This window comes from Dunckerocampus dactyliophorus, chromosome 5, assembly GCF_027744805.1.
Source record: "Dunckerocampus dactyliophorus isolate RoL2022-P2 chromosome 5, RoL_Ddac_1.1, whole genome shotgun sequence".
In the NCBI taxonomy this organism is placed as follows: Eukaryota; Metazoa; Chordata; class Actinopteri; order Syngnathiformes; family Syngnathidae; genus Dunckerocampus; species Dunckerocampus dactyliophorus.
The window spans coordinates 9,956,528-9,979,078 of NC_072823.1; the positions used below are offsets into that span (position 1 = coordinate 9,956,528).

Genomic DNA, 22,551 nt, shown 5'->3' on the forward strand with positions numbered 1-22,551 from the left:
TTCTTAGCACAAACAATCACATCTACAGAGTTTAGGAAACTGGTTGTGTATTCTACTACATCTAAATGGCTGCTGTGAAAAGGCTCATTAAAACAACAAAGCTAGCGGTGGCCTCAGACTTTTGCACATCTACGCGGAACACAGCGCCGGCCGTGCTCACGATGTGGTCAACACGGCAAAATAAGCAGCCTCTCACGGCGGCGACGTGCCAGCACGAGAATGAAGATAAATGTTCTTCCGTGAAGAGGAAGCTCCAGAGGCTGATGATGACAGAGTGAAGGACCCAAACAGTGACGGTGACTACGGAGCTCTCGAACGAGTCATGATCACATTGTCGCGGCAGTGAGATGAGACCAAATGTCCATGTCACACATTCTCTTTGCTGCGTTGAGCCCAAATAAAAAGAAAGGTGACATTAAATTGAAATGATATCAAAAGAAAACTGATTGTGCATATAGAAAAATTAAAAAGTAAACATAAAAAGTCCATAAAAGAAATAAAGCTTTGTCAATTGCACTGCGATGTGCTCCCGCTGCCACCCTTCCAGCCACACATCATTGGGATATTTACATTCAGTAGTTCAGTTCCAGGATAGAAAACATTCTTGCGCAGCAACACCCAGTCACATGTTCTGTTTCCTGACGGCCTAAACAGCAATCAGCTCCCACGCTGCAGTTGATAAGGGTCATCCGACTTGTCTGTGGTTCAACATGTGTTTGACAAAGCCAAGTATCCCAGGCCCCCTTCTATGGCCGGTCCACAGCCGGCCGAGGCTCAGTTCTCGGTCCGAAGGGTCCGAGCCCGTTGGGTGTAGGGTGGCTCCTAGTGCAGCTTGAGCTTAAAGGCGGAGATCTCCATTGGATCGAGACTGACTGCGGAGTGGTTGGCCAGTGGTGGACTAGAATACATTAAGGTCAAAGATGTAGGCTGGAGCAGCTGCACGTCCACGTTTTTAAAGAGGCTGGAAATGTTGAGCTGCATGGAGGACAACAAAGTGGGAAAGCATGAGATCAGGCAGAAAGTGGTAAAAAGAAACATCTTTCCTCACCTGTCCTTGGGTGGTGGTGCAGTTAAAGCCCAGGTTGGGAGCGTCCAAACTACAGTCAAGGCCGAAACGGTGAAGAATTAAAGCTGTGTACGGTGACGGAGCGTTGGGGTCCTGCTGTTTTAGTACACACAAACAGACAGCAGGCAATGCAGTGTTAACGTTAACATGCCATGAAAGCTGTGCGACGTGGAAACAGACCACACGTTTGGGGAAATGCCTCGAAGGATGCCCAAACACTTAACTGTCATCATGAGGACCAACTTCACGTGCTTTTCTTTGTTTTTGTGCGATGTCAACACAGCAGGACAGCAGCGACGGCAACCAACAAAAAATGGGATCATAACCGTAGAACCAGATCTGAGGTTATTGCAACCTCGCCATAGCGCAGCAACAAAAGTGGCACACACATCTCTGCTGCTGCTCGTCACTAAAGCAACAATGAGTGGACGTTAATGTAACACGAGAAACGGAACGTACGTCGGTGCGAGTACAGTCGCTCCTCACCACATCGTGCTTCAAATTTCACAGTTTCACCCTCACGTTTTTCAAGAATATGTATTAATAATTTCTAAACCATGCTGTTACATGGTTGACTATGGCCTATTAGTCAAAAACTATGCTCCTTTAAGCAAAATTGACTAAAACTAAAATGCATTCAGAAAACGCATTGAAAGATGCAGTACGTTGTGTGTTGTAGTAGTCTCCACTAGTAATGTTACATTATGGTACTTTTAAGAGACAATACCCACCACAGGAAACAACAAGGAGCTCTCCCAATGCTAACATGTGAGAGTCTATATTGGGTAGTATGATTGTAAAGGTGACTATAGGGGTGTTGTTTCATGTCTAGAGGGCTCTAATAATGTTAAAAACCACTAAAAGGTCGTCAGCAGGTTTTCTATGCTCCAACTCCATTCCATTTATAAGTAACGAGTCTTACTTTGCGGAAATCCACTCATCACAGTCGGATCTGGAACCAATCAACCACGGTAAACGAGGGATGACAGTATCATATGTTTTATACTGAGCTTATATTCTAAAAATGTCTATTCTTTGAGACAGCTGTGAGTAACAGTCAATCAATGCCAGTCGCTGTGGAACACACGAAAACGAGATGTCGCCGAAGAAGATGCGAGCGCCTTCGTCACATGCACAAGTACGGAGAGGCGACAGAGCGCAGGGATACCGGCGAGAGACAAATATAACGCCGAGCGATTTGTGAGATCTGTTTTTTTTTTCCCCGAAGAGGCATATGTATTACTCTTTTGTACGCACATTGTTTTGAGAAACCAAACTCCTCACTTGTGTAACCCCAGCGACTACCTGGAACTATATGCTCTTCATCATCGAAATCCTCACCAGAACCGGACCTCTCTGTTGATTTACTACACTGCTGATGGGGGTGTCACAAAACCCCAACTATCTCTTCCACTGTCATACCACTATAAAAGAGCAAAATTAAAACAAGTGCAACGTTTGAAACTGATTATTTCAGCTGGCAACATTTCGTTTCAAAAGCGTCTTCTTTACTTGGCTTTGGATGCTGCGCAGGTTGAGCAGGTGGAAGTCGCAGGGAAGGGTGGACTTGAGCGGCGCGAAGGTTTGCAGAGGAGGGATGCCACGCCTTTTGGGCAAGACGGGCAGTGCCAGAACGTTGTGATTCAGAATGCCGTTGGTCATGTGACTGAGCACGGAGGGGAAGCTCGTTGTGTGGCTGTCTGTCATCTGGGGGAGGGTACAGATGAGGATGGCAATTAGTGTGGTAGACAGTCGCGTCTAGCTTGTACATGTCACGACGACTGCACTTACAACACAGAACTATCAATACAAACTGGGTTTGGTCTACATTTTAATGACAAAGTACAATATTAAACCGCTCCAAACGCCATGTTTTAGTCCAACAAAGGATCTTGGCAGACACTTTATCCAAAACAATCATGAGCAGTTCTGGAGCACTACACACTGAAACAGCAATCAATGTCCTCCATTCTCATTTGTTTGATCAATTCTACCATTTGTTACTTTTGGCTCAGCGGGACTACAGTGTATGTGACAACGAACAAAAACTGAGCTACAGCACAGGCTACTGGTATGAGCATCATCACTGTTGCCATGACAACGTTACCTCTTGAACTCTGTCACTCAACATTTTGGAGAGGAGAGAGTGAAACAAGGAGAAGAATTTGGCTAAGAAGCCATCAGGCTGAAGGCAACAGAAGGGGAGAGATGAAAAACAAACACTTGAAATGAGGAAGGATGAAAAGATATGATGAGGTGTTTATGAACAGCGTAATGAAGGAAGCAGCTTGCGCAAATACACTATATGGACAGAAGCACACCCCTAATCATTTAACTAGGAATGCATGGTCGCAGATGCCCACGCTGCATCACACCGGGTATCCGATTGTTACGATACAGTGAAAGTTATATGTACCACACTGACAAGCGGTTTACTTTCTTCTTACATACTGTATATACTGACTGGTGACACCTTTATGAAGATCTGTACAATGTAGTGCTACAGTCATGGGAAAAAAATGATTAGAGCACCCTTGTTTGTTCAGTTTCTTGTTCATTTTAAGGCCTGATGCAACTCAAGGTGGCTTTGTTTGGACAAATACAACAATGACAACAAAAATAGCTCATAAGAGTTACATTTCTTGGCAGTACAATGCTATAGCTGTTCATGTAAGAACTTAAGTGATTTTGATTATCAAGAAAACCATGGAAGTTGCTAGATATCAGCTCTTAAATTCAACTCTTATGAGCTATATTTATCATCATCATTATATTTGTGCAAACAAAATGTACCTTTAGTTGTACCAGGCATTAAAATGGGTCAATGAGCTAAAGAAACAAGTGTGGTCTAATAGTTCTTTCCACGACTGTATGTACCCAAACAGGCCCGTCTCTGCCACCTGCTGGTCATAACTCAAATTTAAGAGGAAAGGGAATCATCTACTGCAAATTTGAGCCATGTTGAGCCATCATGCAGTTTTCCAAGCACACTCATTTGAATAGGAGCATAACAAAACCACCCTGTTTGGGTAAAACTGACTCATTTGAAAACTCGCTGTTAAATGTAAACACCACATGACAGCACTGATGCAATGAACTTCATAATCCTGATACTAATTTCACATGTCTGATATCTATGTGACATGATGCGAAGCAGGTAGTTGTGCATTTAATAGAAAACGGACGACGCTCCTGAAATGATTGTGACTACAGAGATGATCAGAGATACCAAAGGTATGTAATGACTTGCTGGTTGTAAGATATACTGTTAGGTGGAAATATTGTAATTAACAAAGTTCATTTGATGCTATTCCTCTTTGATTTAAGATTGTCAACCTAGCTTGACAGGCTCCTGTAAACAGTTGAGGTGTGAAAATCTACTGGAGTTAAGTTGATAAAGCGTCCTCGATCAGCTTCTCAGCCTTTCAAGTTCAGACAGGCCCTGAGGAGATACAATTAATCAGTAAGTTTGGAATGGCCCTTAGGACTCATTCATTCATTTTCTATGCCACTTGTCCTCACTAAGGTGGCAGGGGTACGCTGGAGCCTATCCTAGCTGACTGTGGGCGAGAGGCGGGGTACACCCTGGACTAGTCGTCAGCCAACGCAGCTCACAAACAGACAAACAACCATTCACACTCACATTCATACCTATGGACAATTTAGAGTCGCCAATTAACCTAACATGCATGTTTTTGGAATGTGGGAGGAAGCTGGAGTACCCAGAGAAAACCCACACACGCACGGGGAGAACATGCATACTCCACACAGAGATGTCCAACGGAGATTCAAACTCAGATCTTCCAGATGCCCAACATGCTCACCACTAGGCCACCGTGCAGCCGGCCTTAGGACTCCCTGAACGTTGAGTCATCTAAGATATTTTTAACTATTCTATGCTTCAAATGTTGTGGGAATTGTTTGGGGGAGGCCTTTACTGTTCCAGGTCCATACACGCATGGTTAGAAGAATACAAGAGCCATGGCCTCAAGCCCCACCTTTGGAAAGAGAAAAGAACTCCAACATTGTTATAAAATTAATGGCAATGATTTTCTAGCTGTACCCATTTTCCCCTTGGCCAGGTGTACCAGTACTTTTGTCCATATAGTGTACATGCAGTAAAGAGGAAGTAATTTCACAGCTTGCGTTTGCAGTCGGCTAACCGACCTTGTTGCCTGTGGACCTTCTCTCCAGGAGCAGTCGAAAGCGGTTGACTGTCCTTTTGTTGTCCTTGAGACCTTGACCCAGTCCACGATTATCATCCTGCATCAGTCGGCGGTCCAAAATCACTTCGAGTTGGCCTGGAAGTGATCATTAAAATTGAAAATGTACACATCCTAACCACAAGGAGAAGCATGACATTGTGAGAGTGTGAGCTGTGTGCAACCAAAAAAAAAATAATAATATGAAGCAAAATAAAAGGCAGACCATTCTCCAGGCTGGTGACACCCAGGGACTGAGCTGTGTGTAGTGTCAGTCTGTGATTGCTGTCCTGGATGTACGCTTGGCTGGGCATTGGGTAGAAGTTAGCTTGTAAGGGAAGCTTCAGGTGTCGGCGACGAAGCTGCATCTGCAAGAGGTGTTAAGTGTCAGCTTATCAACCAGCACATCTTGAAATTGCTTTATTGTAATATCACCATTCCACCTCTGATCCGTAGCTTGGGACTGACCTGGAAGCCATTGAGGTCTGTGTAGAAGACATCTCCATTCTGTATGTCTGTGACCAGTCGCATGGCCAACTCTGTATTAGTCTGATCTCTGATGTCCACGGAGGTGGTGATGTCCAAAGACAGGCCATCCATACCTTAACACACAAGAAGGAAGTAAAATCAAAAACAACAAACTCTGGCAAGCATGGAATATGTCTTTTTAATGAGGTATAAAGTACACATTAATTGGACCCATTGGCCCTTGCGGTGCCATAAAATAAACACAAGACAGCTGCTGCTTTTGCTATTTGAACAGATTCCACAGCACGCTTTAGTTACCTGGCACGTTGTTGATGCGAACGGCCTGCTGAAAATGTTGGTAGTATGCCACCACTTCAGAGAAGAGAGGTCCCTCGACGACGCGCACTGCAGGCAGTTCTTTGTGGTCGTACGGCTGAAAGAGTCAAATCACAATAGTGGGATATAAATGCACCAAGTGCAGCAGTAGCATGGCGTGTCAGAACACACAGAAAAAAAACATTGTGAGTCAGTACCGTTGCTTTCCCATCAGGGAGGAAAAGATAAGCACCACTTTTGTCCTTGGAGATGCGAGTCCCATACACCATGAAATGCATCTGGACCTTCACTTCCTGAGGATCATCTTTCCGTTTGATACTCTGTAGCACAAGACACAATTCAATAGTCAGTTTTATTATGTTCATGTGGAATAAAGATTAGCAGATTGAACTCTAACCTCCAGCAGGCCCGTAGTGCCGGAGAAGCCCAGCGTCAAAAACTGGCTGGTAACATAAAAGGTCTGAGGGTCAGCATGCTGAGACCGAACAGGAAGTGGGTCCGAGGCACGGGCAGGCAGTGAATTTCCCGGCAGTCGGAGGACTGTGTCTGAGCGCAGCGTCATGGGCGAGCTTGGAGAATCATAAAGATGGAAGATGGCGAGACCCAGCGGTGGCAGGCGCACCATGAATGTGGCCTGCGAAGAGAACGGCAGAAGAGACCCACAATTAATGAGCTTTTACACGTTTGGCTTCATTTCCATTATGTTGAAAGCCGCACAAAGAGTTCACCCCAAGGCATTTAATAAAAGTTCAAATCTTTTGCACCAGTGATTCTCAAATGGTGGGTTGGGTAGCGCAGCAGTTTTCAGTGGGTCACGGGGTCTTTGCCAAGAAAAATAATGTAATGACCTGATGTCCCTGAATGCACCTCTCATCAGTGCTGTTCACTTGCTACACCACCATGGGGTGCATGCTATGTTTATGGGAGACTTGGTCAAGCTTGAGCGGGAGGGGAAGGACATAGAGTGTGGACTTAAGGCGGCATCTATCTGACACACAGCTAGATAGCTACGTATTTGCTGGAGAACAGTGGAGCAATTAAGCGAAAGCTCACATTGTGCTGCATGGGGGAACTCAACCCACAAAGAAGACTAGCAGGTACAGTATTACGGTACTGGGACGTTGTTTGATGCCCAAATCATCTGACCCAGACAGAGGGGTGGTCTACAGAAGAAATGGTCCTCTTATTATTAAACTTACCTACTGACTAAGCAACTGGACTTGCTTGAATTTTAACTTCTTGTTTCGCTTCTCATCAAGGTCATCCATGTGAAAATGCTCTGATTCAACACCCCAGAAGATATAACATGTACACAAAACCTTTAGACACTTTTTGCTGAACTTACTGTTTGTGAAATGATGGTCAAACTTGTTTTGTGCTGACACACTTATTTTGCACTGCCTCAAATTCAATTTGCACTGTAGTCTTTTCATTAAAGGGACTGTTTGCAACCAGCTCATAATGACGCCGCCAGCGCTTAGCAAAGGCTCCTTCGCATGTGTTTGTTACCTGAGGTTAGGGCTTGCTTACATGCTTGGAGCAGGAAGAGGGTGGGATATAACACTTGCAACACATTCAGAAGTTGGCACACTCTAGACAGCCGCATAACCGCTACAATACCTTTCAATTTTAAATATATAAATGTGATTTATTAAATAAGTAGTATATTTAAGAAGTTTGCGTTAATGATGTCCGCAATTTGGGTCTCCGCTTGTCACTGAAAGGTGATGGTGGGTCCAGCAGCCAAACTAGTTGAGAACCAATTTACACAACAAAGGCAATGTTCTATAACAAGCCTAGATGAAAAATGATATTGAGAATGCATATCTCACTCTGTAAATTATTTCCCAGCCGTAAATGGATGCACATTCCACATGATTAATAACAATGCATCCAAAGAGTGTGGATAATGGGCATGCGTTTTGACTATAGGCCCACAATGACTAATGTTGTGCAGGAGTGTCTGGTGAGACTAAAGAAAAATGTGTGGTATCTTGCAGATACACATCAAAAATGGTACGCTCTGGAACAATCTTTATATTTCATCTTTCAATGCTACATTTGTGGAGTAAGCACTTCAGTGTCAAGCGTGGAAAAGAGGAACCAAGGGTATACATCTTCAACGCAAGTAATAATTAGTAACAATAATATTATATTATTATTATTATTATTAATAGAGATCATTTTGTCCCATGTTGAGATCTCAAGTACTATTATCCAAAATTTGTATGTGATGCAAAGAAAACTGACCTGTGTTGTATACACAAAAACTTTTGTGTATGCAAGCCATTTTCACCACAGCGCTATCCATCTGATCACTTCCGAAACAATATTGTCGCTGTGTGCCAGCAAAGATTAACCACGCACAAGGTTTCTACATGTAAAAAAAAAACATTTTGGGCTTGAAGTCCTCCTACTGAGACCCTATGAATGTAGGCCAGTCTATACAGTGCATAAGAAAGTCTCAAATAATACAATTAAAATAAATATTTGACACAGAGTTGCTCATTACTCACAAAATCAAAGTCAACTTCATGATTGATTCATGTGTGTGTCAGCTTTTAAGCTTCTTCAAATGTACTGCTCCCATTGAGGGATAGCCTCAGGAGAAACATGCCTGTCCCATTTGCAACGTTGGGATGTGATTTCACATTCCACTCATTTCATTTTATACACAGCAGGCAGCCGTGCTGCAAGCCAATGGGTCACAGTTAGCACTCAGGGGGAATGTATCAAGAAGGAGGCGGTCTAAAACATACATGATATAACCCTCTGGTTTTGTGCTATATTTACGAGACGTATTGCAATATATTTCTTCATACAGTATGTATTATGCATAATGCAGTATTTTGCATTTTTCTGTGCAAATTCATATTGTGCTGGATTTGAGTATTTCAGACACGAGCCATTTGTATTGTCAAGGTTTATTTAAAAATATGCATTACAAATAAATGGTGTCGGGCCAAATGTTCCAAGCAACCTTCAATTAGTGAAAGGTAGAGAACATTTATTTTACATGTGCAAGCAGAGGGTATTTGCAGCTGATGTCCTGAGGGCATTAATGTTTACATGTAGAGCACAATATGCTTTACACTGGCAAAACCGTAACACTGGCTGTTTATCCTGTTTAAACCACACCTAACTGTGGAATTTAGTGTATTATTACATCATTAGATTAGTGAAGCAGTGCTGATTGAGTACATATCAGAGTTCTGACAGAACTGCAGTGCTGCAAAGACATGATAGAGCACCGATTTTGCAGAGTTGACAGTAAAAAGAGTGTGGAAAGACTGATCAGTGAGATCTTAAAAAATAAAAATTATTTTTTTTAAAAAGTGATCGCTCACCTCAAACACCTCTGAACTCATTTGAGTCGCCGAGCTCCACTGAGCGTTTAACTGCACAGGGAGAGTCTGTCCATCTTCCGTGAGCACCCTCACCTTGACGGTGTTGACCAACACGGTCACTGCACACAGCCGCTCCTGCTCGAGTGGATTGAACAGCACCAGGCACCTAACAGACACGAAACAGTAATCAGAGTCTTGGGATGGAGGAGCTGAGGGAAAGGTGTGACGGGGGCATGATGTAGGTCCTACCTCGGCCCGGCTGGGTCCAGCTCAATTAAAGTGCGTTCAGGTAAAGAGTCTTGAGTTGCACGTCTATCATCCTAAAAAAAACAAAAAAAAAAAAAACAACTTTAACTGACCTGGACTGATCACCAGTTATCCTCATGATTGATCAATACAGACAGATAATCATTCACATTCACACGTTTATAGTCTGAATCTAACATGCATGTGTTTGGACTGTTGGAGGAAGCTGGAATACCCAGAAATAAAAACTCAGAATAGGTACAGGATGAACATGCAAACTCCACACAGCAAGACGCAAACAACGACCAGTAATATGCAAAAGGTTTCTAGCAGTGTCAGCGGTTCCTTACAGTCTCCAAGAAAGGCTCCGTCTGGTAGAAGCGATAAAACTCTTTGTTCTTCATTACCAGGAAATGAGCGGCATTGATGATTACTCTCTTCAGGCCGATGAGTGAACGCAGCAATCTATGGAGGACAGGAGAATCAATGGCTCGGCCGGGAGTCACAGCAGATTGCCTGTTATTTTACTCCACAAAAACCGGCAAGTTTCTGCCACATAGACAGGAGATGGAATTATCCTTTTGGATAAAGAACTTAATCGATCAAAGTCATTTTCATTTCTTACTCACACACATCCTTACCTGGTTCCATAGTCAATGACAACATTCTCCTTCGCAGTACCGGTGATGGCATCATGATGCTGGAAGAGCCCCACAGAACGTCTGGCATCCACCAACAGAGCATAATCCGAGACTGGGTAGCGTCCCTCCATGCTCATGTGTCGAGCATTGGCAACCGCCAAGCTATAAAGGATCTCTGCACCCCTAAAACATAAATATTACTCATGAGTCGCTCTCAAAAACATCACAATATTACTTTCTTCAAGTTGGCTTCTCCATGTCATGTGATTTGCATGTTTAAACCACATACAATGACAATCAAATTGCCCAAGGACTACAGCAACTAAGTACATAGAAAAGCTCTATATAGTAGTATAGTGCTATTGTACGGGAAAGGTGCATCACTGACAGCAACTACTTAACTGATTCCTTCAACACTTGAATCAGGTCTAAGTATATAGGTATGTGTAGGTATGGTATGCATGTCTAACTAGCCAAAGAAACATGCGTGCCACGCCTACACGTTGTTTGCAGTGCACATAAAGAAAGCGAAAGGTTTCTGTTGGATCGCTACCTCCCACACACAGCGCACGTTTTGAGTAACAGTCATGAGTGAAGTGTGAATGAAGCTGCCCCACCTGAGGTGTGACTCAATCACACGGTCCAAGCTCTTATAAAAAGGGCGGGATGTAAAATAGCCAGTCCAGTAATGGTCTTCGCGGTCGGCATAGGCAAAGAAATCTCCACTGAGCACTGGAAAGTCTGGAGGTCGTGATCCATGGGCCACTGAATAGGATTTGTAGAGAGCACTGAAGTAGTCTGTCAGAGTTCCAAACTGAACCTGGAGGAAACAGTAGGCACAAATGAGTGGAAAGTTAAAGCAAAAGACAATACATTCAATGTATGCAAAACACAGCAAAGCTCATTAATATGCATGACTTCTCCTCACAGAGGACAGAACCAAACACTAAGCTGTGATAGATTCTTGCTCCCTCAGTGAACTTAAATCCTCCTGTATAATTCATTACCATCAAAAAAAGATTGCCAAGTCAAATATTCAGCTCACCACAGGCTGGGAAGCACGGAAAACAAAAAAATATATAGATATATATTTTTTAAATGTGTCGGAGATAGTTGACCAATTAACTTCTCACCTTGACATGCATCTCAGGGTGAGAATTCATATAGTCAAAGAGCTTTTGGTAGTTGATGTACTGCTGGTCCCACTCCAAGGCCTTGTCGTAGCGGAAGTCATCCCCTAGAGGGATGAGCAGAACCTTGCTACGATAGAGTTTGGACTTCTTTCGGTATTGATCGAGGATCAACTGTGCCCTGCATTAGGAGAAAACAAATTGAAGCAGATTTTTGCAAAGTTTATCTTCTAATTGTGACAAATAAAGACATTTACTTGTTCAGCGTCTTCTTTTCAAATGATTGGTAATGTATACAAGCAGGTGGTGGTCTGAAGAATGTTTTGGTTGAAAAAAGTACTTTGCCGAAGAGGTAAAGCACCTTTACTATTACTAATAATTAGGGCTGTCAAAAATAACACGCTAACTTTAACGCATGCGCACCAGAGCATGCACGCCTCTTATGACAGGTGACGGGTCCATCCTCATAAGCACAGTGGAGCATCCTCATACAGAGCTCATATGTTTCTCCTAAAAGGCGGTGCATGTAGCACAGGTGGTCAAAACACCGCTATGGTGTGGGGAGGGGGTTGCAGGAATGTAAAAAAAAAAAAAAACGGAAATAGGGACAGTCGCGTCGGAGTGTGTGGCAAGAAATACACTTCTAATAGCAGAGAAGGGAGCAGTGGTGTTCAATGATGATGATGATGGCTGTGTTTCCGTGAGAGATGAGGAAGAGTATCACATGTGGATCAGACATTTTGATGAGCTTGTTGGTTATCGTGGAGACAGGCATCTGACCATTTCTGTCTGGTGACGTCATAATATGCAAATCAGATGAGTGAATTTACTCCCATCACAAACTTTGGGTGTAATGATGATTTTTTTTTCTCATTTACAGTATACCTTTATCGCTAACCATTTTCAAGCTACAACCGTTTGAAATATTAATATCAAAACTGAATATTTTCTTCAAAAAAAACTCCAAAAGGGTTCGTTCAGATGTACAATTTGTTACATATAAGTATGCTGGAAATTACACTGAAAATATGTAATTTACCTTAAATTACATGATGTCTTTGAACACAACCCCTCATTGCTCATAATAACACGGTTTAAACTGTGATTCAAATGTATTGCTATTAAAAGAGCCTAGTTCGACAAATAGATTTTTAGACTTGTGTGGTATGTTTTAGCTTGATCGACATATTCAGTTCATTTGGAGCTGTTAATACAAATATATATAAGACTGTCCTGTCATTGAACTTTCTCTTCATTAAATACAGTAAAAATGGGATTATTTCACACATAGTTGCTAACAGTGTTTAATCATGTTTTGTTTTTGTTTTTACTTATTAATCTGATTAAACATTTTTAGAATTTGACAGCCCTACTAATAAGGTTTGTGTTTATAGTTTACAGCTAATAAAACCCCCGAATTTTTTATCTTGCACAATTTCAAAATTGTCACAAAGTTCAATATTGCAAAGTACTGGTTCCCTCTCTCACTGCTCACTGTACTTACTGTCCCGAGCCTTGAACTGACCTGTCTTTCAGTTGCTGCTCTCCATTTGAATTTCTAGAGCTGCATCTGTGTACTCTGAAAGTAACTTAAAGCTGGTAAAATCTGCTTCCTGTCAATCTGTATTCCTGCCTACATGCCGTTTTTCTGCCTGGTGTCCTTGTGCAAGTTGAAGTCCCTTTAGAAAATATGCATATGTTAATACTGCCTGCAACAGACAAGTACAGTGTATTAAATCCAGGTTTCCCTGAAATGAAGCAAATCTTTTGGGAAGCACCTCACATTTAATTTAGATATTGACGGATCAAAGATTAGAGTTGCAACACACTGACTAAAATATATATTACATATATTATTCTTGTGTTAAAATACGTTACTAAACATGGTAAATATTATAAATATATTTAGTTCCTTGTTCATTAATCCACCATGGTTTTTCAGGAGCCAAAGCTTACCTCTCCGCTACATTTGCCTCCACCACAGTCTTGGGTGGAATTTTCCAAGGACAGTTGATCCGTCCTCCTGGTAGCCTTTTGAAGTCAAACTGGCAGCAGATCTTTGGGTCGGGCCCGCAGGTGTGAGGTACGTCATAGCTGTAGAAGGGCATCATGTGGCAGAAGATGTCTGAACTGGATCCTTTGTCTATAAAACATAGTACACGTTAAAATATCAGCTGGGCAGAAGTGCACGGTACATCCCAAGTCAGAGGAAAAGACACTAACTGTAAAAGAATAAAACGCCACAGACTTTCTTACGCTCAACAGTTTAACAGGATTTAAGAAAACTTTATTAGGGTAAATAATGATGGCAATTCAAACTCCTGGGGCTATAGTTTAGCGCTTGTCCTTCCAAAATATTCCTGAATGTCAAAAGCACGGACAATGGGAGGAACGGTATGGTATGGTATGTTCATTTGTTTCAGACATGTGTAACAAGTTACATGGATGAACATCACATGGTTACGTTTGCATAATTCAACATGTCTGAAAAGGAGTAGGAAGATGCAGAGCTTATATTTAATCCTGCCCCCTGATCAGGAGAGCGAGCTCTGTCCTGGACTGTCCTCTGGACTCCGTGGAGGAAGTGGGGGACAGAAGGATGTTGGCTAAGCTGACATCCATCATGGACAACACCTCTCACCCCCTACATGACACTGTAGGTTCCCTCAGCAGCTCCTTCAGCAGCAGACTGTTACACTCACGGTGTAAGAAGGAGAGGTTCCGCAGGTCCTTCATACCGACCCCTGTCAGGCTCTACAACACCTGAATCATGTTGTAGTCACTATGTCACTTTACCCCCTCCGTAACTGTACTTATAGTATTGGTTACTTACATTGTATTATTTTATCTCTATATAATTTATTTCATTACAGTTTAATGTTTACATTACAGTACTGTTTACAACAGGGTCACTTTTACAGTACTATATTTTTATTTCATGTGAAATAACTACTTTTCTATAGCTTTTATAGCTATATTTTATCTTATCTTATTTTTGTATTCTTTACTTGTGTATCTTGCTTGCTGCTATAACAAGTGAATTTCCCCGCTGTGGGAGTAATAAACTACAATCCAATCCAGTCTCTGTCTATTACTGATCATTCATTCACATCAAATCAACTTCTGGTGTTTGGTCTATTCGCACATTCTCATTCCACTCCTTCCGAACCTGGATCTGGTCCTGTAGTTCTGTTAGTATATTGGTGTATTCAAGTGCTACAATAACTTACTTGTTGACACAATATTTCACTTTCCGAAATGTGTAATTTACATATGTTTTCACACTTTCCTGTATGAAAGGAACAATCAAGTAGTAAATAGACGTTAAAATAAAGATACTATAAACCTTGTATTAAGGGAATAAATACAATTTTTTAAATGATAAATTGGAAATAAATTGTCGTTAAGAGTTGACGTCAACTCTAACAACAATTTACATAATAGAATAGAATTAGAAGCTACGTTCTGTAGAATTACACAATACATGCACCAGGGTTTCCCCTAGGATTTTCTGAAGCTGTGGTGGTGGGCTGCATCGGATTGCCACCGTTGTGTCGTTCCGTTGCTGCGTCAGAATTTTTTTTTTTTTTTTTTTTTTTTTTTAAATGACAAATGGCTTATTTAAGTTATTTAATGTTTTTCAACAACCAGCAGAACATGAACCGAGAACTTCGCAAAACTGTTAATTTAATTTAAGTTGCTGAGAGCACTTAAAGTGAGAGTTTAAACTTCCCTATTTATAATTAGTTTAAACTTACCTATTTATACTTAGTTTAAACTTACTGACCTATTTAGTCCAATAGTACTACATGACTATCCAGCTGTTATTTTCTATGCCGCTTATCCTTATTAGGGTGACTGTTAGTACAAAAGTACAACATTTTGTACTATTTGACACAAAACTCAATTTAATTTGATGCCTGTTTTAGAGTAAAACCTGTATAAAGAATATAAATTGAGAGTCCAGGGTTATGATAGCACAGGGGGGAAAAAAAGAAAAGGATAGGTTAGCTCTTTTATGTGACTTGCCAACATTTCATTGTCGTTTATTTACGAAGTACTTCTCTACTCAATGTGCTCATTTGTCATTAAATACAGGCGTCATGTTTGAATAGAACACTTATAAAAAAAAATACTAAGGAGTTGAAGCAAATATTCTTTGGTGAACTACTCAACATCAGCTGGTGAGCTACGGCCAGCATAAGAGCTACCTGTTGGAGACAGCATCACTGTCTAAAGCTGGACCCCCTACTTGTTAGTTGAACAACTCAGACACACATCTAGTGTGTTGAAGACAAGCCATTAGTAACACAAGCTATAAGTATCATAATAAGAGAGGAAGACTTGAATGACAATTTAAAAAAGTAAGTTAGCATGAACATCATAGCCACTTCTAGCTCGCCTGTGGTCTAGGTAGATACCGCTGGACAGGCAGTGCAAATGGGTAAAACACACCAGAAAGTCAATTGAAAACGTGAGTAATCACACACGCTGGCATAGATGGGCTTCGCATGTGACAAGCTGTCATCAGGTGACTACACATTTTACGGACAATTTTTCCTTTTGCACGATAATAAGGAACACATAGAACGTGACAAGACGGTAGTGCAGCTTTTACTTTGTAGTTGCGGGCCGCCACGATCAATTACATGTAGTATACAAGCTAAAAAAAACAAAAACAGGTACATAACCACTTGCAACAGATGAGCTAACTGTGCTTCACTTACCCCAGTCCTGCCGCCACATAAACTCCAGATTTCGAGTGGCAGCAAAATGCTTTTTGACCGAGTAGTGGACCCTCTGGATTAGCATGCTGGTCAGGTTGGCCTTCTTCAGCAAATAGGCCATAGTCGAGCTGTGACCAAAAGGATCTATTGCCCACCCACTCCGTGGCGCTATACCTGTGATAGAAAGGGGTAAAGTATTTTAGGATCATAATACTGTTCTTGTCAGTTAAGAAGCGGTGAAGACCTAAACTATGAATGTGGCCTTACAACTCCTGAAAGTGAATAAGTGATTGAATGAATTAGGGTCATGAAATGTAAGTCTTGCTAGTTAGTGACACAGCAGACGTATATATTCCCAGAAATCTCTATTGAAAGCATCACCAAGTATCATTCCTAATCTATTGGGTACCTATGTTTCTTTCAAGCCACTGGTGTCCTTCAATCAGCTGGTCAATCATGGCGAAGTAGTGAACATTAGCTTCATCAGTCATCACCCAGCCTCCTGTCACAATCTCAAGCTGTCCTCCAAGGATCAGTCTGTTGTCAGAGAGGATTAAGAAAGGAAGGTAAGAATAATCCCGCCCTAAAGTGCAAGAATGACATTATCCAGAGATAACGCGCTATTTTCAGCACGTCCGCAATCTGCCAGCAAGTATGAGCCATAGTGTAAAACACTGCACAAAAGTCACAAAGCAGCACAACCATATTGGCTACTTCTCAGATTTGGCTGACAGGATTGAAAAATTGTGCGCTCCACTGAACTGTGACTTACTTGCGTGCAGCCTCCTGCTTTTGAGCGTCCGCGCTCTCCCACCACTTTGAGAAGAAGGAAATCTCAGACCAGATAAACTTCCTGCGAGGATCCTCTGCCAGCTTTACCACCATGTTGTTTAAAATCTGCTGCGTCTGGTCTGTGAAGTACTTGTCGAACGTCTTAATCCAACCTAAATAGAAAAGTTGGTGTCAGATGTTGCAATCGCTTTACTAACAACACAAAAAAAAGCAGTTGTGAGGCTTGACACTAAGGGGGAAAAAATGCAGCAAATGATGAAAAATAAGGCTCATGTGTTATTTAAGCAGAAGGTTATTTGGCAGGGTCAGGCTTTCCCTGTGTTCGGAATTCAAGAGATTGCATAGATGCACACAGTCTTTGAATATCCTGTTTTACATTTTTAGTTATAAAGAAATGACTTTTCGAAACGCTGTAGCTAACTTAACATGGGCTGTTTAAAACTGGTGAATTCCTCACACGTCAAAATGACTGAGATAATGTCATTCAAAAAACAAAGCCGGAGGAGGCCTAACATTTTTACACAGTACTGTATATAAAGTACTGTAAAGAAATGCAATCTCTGCATGTGCGCCATTTACAAGTTACTTTGGTTGCAATAAGTCTGTGGTCGAAGAATGAGGTCACCTTAAATTCTAAATCCTCAGGTTGTGGCATCATGTTGGAAAAATGATATACCAAATTAAGCAAACTCTAAAAATGTCTACTGCCTGCAGCTGTGATGACACCATTACAAACACTGGGTTACATTTTAACATGTGTCACCTGGATCATTGTGTGAGTGTGGGACCACAAACACTTGCAGGGGATCTTTGTCCCACTCGTCCGCATCATAGGTGATGTCAAAGCCCTGTTTCCAAACACCACCATCTGGGTTGTCAAACTTCAGGAGGGAGTATACATCCAACATCTGAAGAGAGGGGAAAAAAAAAAAAAATACACAAAAAATTTATCTTGCATTTCACACAAAGTGAACATAGACAAGCATTTGTCCACCCAAGCGCCAAAAACGCTGAAGACTCACCTGAACGTCTGCCTGACTGTGACTGCCCGCAGCAAACTGGCAGTCCTGGGGCTTCACAGCAAGAAAAGTGGGGTGGCCATCAAAGGGAAGCACCCAGGAGCCATTGACGCTCCTGAAGGGCAGGTGGCCGCTGGGAGACACTGCTCCTGTGTCTGTGAGCTCCATGACAGAGTCTTTTATGTGGCTGATGATTTGGTGGTTTTCCTCCAGGAGCTGTTCCAGCTGCTCTATCCGATTCTGCAGGACGGAAATTTGGCTCTATAACGCATACAAAGAACAAGGTACAGTAACAAACAGCACTGCAACGCAAATAATAAAATAACGTTTTGGTTTAATATTAGAATATAATTTCAAAAGTTAATTATTCATTGGGATCTAAAAAGATGTGTAAAGGATGTAAAAAAATAAATTTACAATATGACCTTACATAGTTATCTTACCCGTGGAAAGTTTCCACCATTTTGTCGCCTTCCAGGGTCATGCTGGACACGGTCCAACATGAGATAGAGTGAGAATACAGCGACACAGAAGATGGCCCCACCACACACAGTCACCTGCTTTCTTAGCTTCATCCTTCTCTCCAGATTGTAAAGTAACTCCAGTCTCTTATTTCCCCAACAAAGAAAAATATGGCTTAAGATAGGGAACAACGCCGCTGCGGGCAAAAAAAAATCAGGAACACAATCAGCATCAATTCCACGGGTTCAGTTCCTCACGGTTGTGTCCTCCAGGCGCCATTCATGGCAGTGGCACCAAATGACGTGAATTAAGAGACCTGGCAAGAAGTCCGTCGGCTCAAGCCAGGCCACAGCCACCGGTGGGCTCCTTCAAAGTGGCCCTTGTGCTCAATCATCCAAAACGATGAGATAGCAGGAAAAGAGGAAAAGAAGCACTACACAGACAGGAAGCTTGGTGTTCCAGCAGCACGAGGTAACTCTGTGTGCCTGTGCTTTTTGGTCAAGACCCCACTCCCTCAACAGCAAATAATTTTTCAATGTTCTCGTTTCTTTCTTCCAGTTTTGCAATTGTCACAAAAGAAACAAGTAGACTCCCAAAAGCCCATCCAGGAAATCGGAATGAGACAAAAATTATTCCTCCCACAGTGGCATCATGACAACTCCAGAATGGACAGATCTTTTAGCTTCACCGCAGCTGCCACGATGAAATCGCATCCGAGGGTCTTCTTTAGCTGTTAAAATATTGAAAGATTAATGAAGCAAGCAACAACTTGCTATCAATTTATTCACATGATGAACGTGTGACAGGGACAGTGTGGTGAAAAAAAAATACATTGAGAAAGAGAAAGCAGTCAGGAAGCATGGGGGTTGGGTACTTCCTCTAAGCTCAAACGGGTGTTCATGTTTTCCCACTGTGAGCAAATCCAACACAAGCATAAGCCGCTCACAACTATTTAAGCAGAACCACAGAGGTGACATAGCAAGCTCATATTATGATTTGACTATAGACGGATGTGACTTACATTTGCCTAAAAACAAACATTTACTCTCCAAGCTGGAGTAACAATGACATGACCTTATGCCGTACTGTGGCAAAACGCAGACTAACAATTGATCCAAAACACTTACATACAAAGGTACAATGTCTTGGGTCGGTGTATGCAATGTTGCCAATCGTTTGTGCAAACAATGACAACCCATGAACATCTCTGTTGGCTTTATTGACAGAGGGCTGTACTTCTGATAAGGTTTAACTTGGATGACGGGAGATACTTTAGACCGCAGTGCCTCAATTTTGTAACAAATGCACATATTTGAACCCGAATTTGACCAAATCTGCGCACGCCACAGCCGAATGAGCATCAAGTACAGACGAGAATATGCCCCATCAATCCAGAATTCACCAATATATCGCAGTCTTAACAAGCTAGCGCTGGTGACCTGCAGAAATCACATCAATTCGCTGGATTACAAGCTAGATTGTAAAAGCACAATTCATTTATATTTAACACTAGGTCAACCTTTAAGACAACATTTAAGTGTTGTCTTCTTAACAATAACCTAATGTGACAAATAGCCCAGGCTAATGTTTCAGACTTCTACCAGTGCAGACGCTGCTGTGTGACATTTTTTTGGACAAAATTAACAATTCTGACGTTACCTGTCAATTGGGGCAGTGATCCGTAAGCGAGCAGCCCTCTGCGCCTGTGAATGTGTGCCTCAGGATGCGTTCAGCAAGCTGCCATCTAACTGGCTGTAGCAGCCAACTAGCATAGCAGCTAGCATTACAGCTACTTAGCATCTTCGAGCTGCCGCAAAGCCTTGTGGGAGGAGCTTACGCTGATTGGTCAAGAGCTTCAGCTGCATTTAACAACCCCTTTTTGGACTATTGAATGTCTTAAAGCCACGTACGCTTTTGGTCTACTAATCATTAAATGAGTTTAAAGTTTAATGCCGGCCTGAAATTATCAACATGTATACAGCTCTTGCATCTGAAGACCTTTCTTTGCATGACACTCCTTTGTACCTTTTCGAGGTTGCCCATATTTTGATTCCAAATTCCGAACGCGACACCAACCTGAGGTCAAATGCTTGCTAAATTCTGGAACGTGACCAATATTTTCGGGGGGGGAAATGTGCCCTTTAAAGGCGCAAGAACTTGGGAACTTGTACTGCCATTGATGACATATGGTCTGAAAGAGACAGTTCAGATTTTTTTAAATCAAGTTGTATGACATCCCCATCAGCAGTTTAGTGCAGCAACAGCGACTCACCCCCACTTAGTCCAGTTCTGGTCGGATTTCGGTGATGAAGAACGTAGTTCCAGGTAGTGATGGGTCCAGGAACACCGACGCGTCGGCGCATGTGTCGAACTCTAAGAGCGAAACCCTGTGCCGTTGCGCGTATCTCTTTAAGAAAGAGTCACGTCATAGATAAAGTTGCTGTTTCGCCTTTCTGTGAGGCGCTAAAGTGTGTTTAGGAAGCGAATCTGACTTCAGTCATCGGGTTGCAACGTCTCGGCAATAAGAACAAGTCTTTTGATGCACAATTCTTCAGTTGAATCCAGTGTGACATGGAGAGTAAAAAGAAACATTTTCGCTTTGTGGGACCATTTTGATCTAATATCGGCAAATAAGCCATTTGGTTTATTTTCTTATTTCATCCCGTTTTTCGGAAACAGTTCATCTCCTCTTAAACTGAAATAATTTCTGCATTTCATTGACTCCTAGTTGAAAATATTAATTTTATTTTCTGCAGGTTAAATTTATTTTTATTAACTGAATTTTCCTACTAAAGAAAAGCAGCACATCGATACACAGATACAGTATATAAACATTTTACTACTTCCTCAGAAGTAGTTGATAATAAATCAATTTAATACTTCAATTTACAGTGTTGATTTACTTTTACAGTATTGATTTACTTTTGATTTTTACTTGGTTTGAATGCCAAGACCCTGGAAAAACCTTTTTTTAAATACAAATGTATTTAAAAAATCCTGTACTTAAGCAACATCACATTCACAACTTTCACTTTGATTTCCACGTTATGGCACACGTTCACGTTCATTATTTATTGACTGTCAGAGTAGCATCAGAAACAGTAAATGTGGTATTGTTGTCTGTGTATGTGTCACGGTAGCGATGCGCACCCTTTAAGATCCAACAGGTGTCAGTATTGAGCAACACTGAGACATATTACCACAGTGTCGCTACAGTTTGGTTAATGCATCGTAACGCTTCACGAGGCCTCATCTACCCATCACTAGTTCCAGGTAGTCGCTGGGGTTTCACAAGTAAGGAGTTTGGCTTCTCAGAACAATATGTGATCAAAAGAGTAATACTTCTGCATCACAAAAATGCTTACCGGTACTTAAAAATCAGACCTCACAAATCGCTCTGCGTTATATTTGTCTCCCGCCGTATCCCTGCGCAGTCGCCTTTCCATTCTTGTGTATGTGACAAAGATGCTAGCATCTTCTTCCACGACGGAGGGCCACGGCCACCTCGTTTACGTGGGTGTTCCACAGCGGAAAAAAACGTGGGCGTCTTTGTCTTTGAATGCCCCTCGTTCCGGAAGAAGTTCACACCACACTCCAATGCTTTCTCCATTGTTCTGGTCCAGTTCTGGATCAATTTCTGTTATGTATTGTTTATATTATGCCCGTTCATTGTGTCTAAGGCTTTTGTTGGAACACTGGAGTAGACGGAGTAAGCTTGTTCACATTTCCAAACGACGTCATTCGCCGCATCAGATGCTTCGGCATTTCGTCAAACAGATGTTTTGATACTGACCCCGCAGATGGAAATAAGTCAAAAACCAACAAGACGTTTGAAATCCACATTTTTCTACTAATATTCTTGATAGTAGCCAGCCTACTGCTAAGCTGGACTAAGTACTGATTCGTAAATGGCTTTGTTATGACAAGTTCTTTTGTGCGAAAGCCATTTGGGTTTTCTGTTACGATGTGTGCAGTGGACCACAGAATGCAGAGGCAGAGGGAGCAACTTAACAGTTCTTTTAATGTCTCCAGAGACACGTGAAAAATGAATAAAGGCGCTGGCAGCAGCAGCTGGCTTCACACCAGGGTAGGTACTGACGATGTAAAAAGTCCTC

At 41.9% G+C, this 22,551-nt stretch overlaps 1 protein-coding gene across 7 annotated transcripts; it reads right to left on the minus strand.

The window, feature by feature from the left end:
* Window positions 1–223: 223 nt before the first annotated feature.
* On the minus strand, window positions 224–20,850 carry man2a2 (mannosidase, alpha, class 2A, member 2). 7 transcript variants are annotated; one of them, XM_054775354.1, is made up of 24 exons: window positions 20,709–20,850; window positions 18,418–19,166; window positions 17,978–18,235; window positions 17,719–17,863; window positions 16,936–17,107; window positions 16,573–16,700; window positions 16,164–16,337; window positions 13,393–13,579; window positions 11,440–11,617; window positions 10,924–11,126; window positions 10,307–10,489; window positions 10,016–10,130; window positions 9,669–9,739; window positions 9,420–9,585; window positions 6,470–6,706; window positions 6,270–6,392; window positions 6,055–6,169; window positions 5,737–5,870; window positions 5,495–5,636; window positions 5,234–5,367; window positions 3,174–3,251; window positions 2,579–2,773; window positions 1,049–1,162; window positions 224–975 (listed from the first exon to the last, which is right to left on the minus strand). In XM_054775354.1, the coding sequence occupies exons 2-24, from the start codon at window positions 18,547–18,549 to the stop codon at window positions 823–825; spliced, it is 3,537 nt and encodes a 1,178-aa protein (XP_054631329.1). In that variant the 5' UTR covers window positions 18,550–19,166; window positions 20,709–20,850; the 3' UTR covers window positions 224–822. The 7 variants fall into 7 exon arrangements, with proteins under 7 accessions (XP_054631329.1, XP_054631331.1, XP_054631330.1 ...); XM_054775356.1 differs by lacking the exon at window positions 20,709–20,850 and adding an exon at window positions 20,096–20,263 and having other exon boundaries at window positions 17,978–18,214; XM_054775355.1 differs by lacking the exon at window positions 20,709–20,850 and adding an exon at window positions 20,096–20,263 and having other exon boundaries at window positions 1,049–1,159.
* Window positions 20,851–22,551: the final 1,701 nt, after the last annotated feature.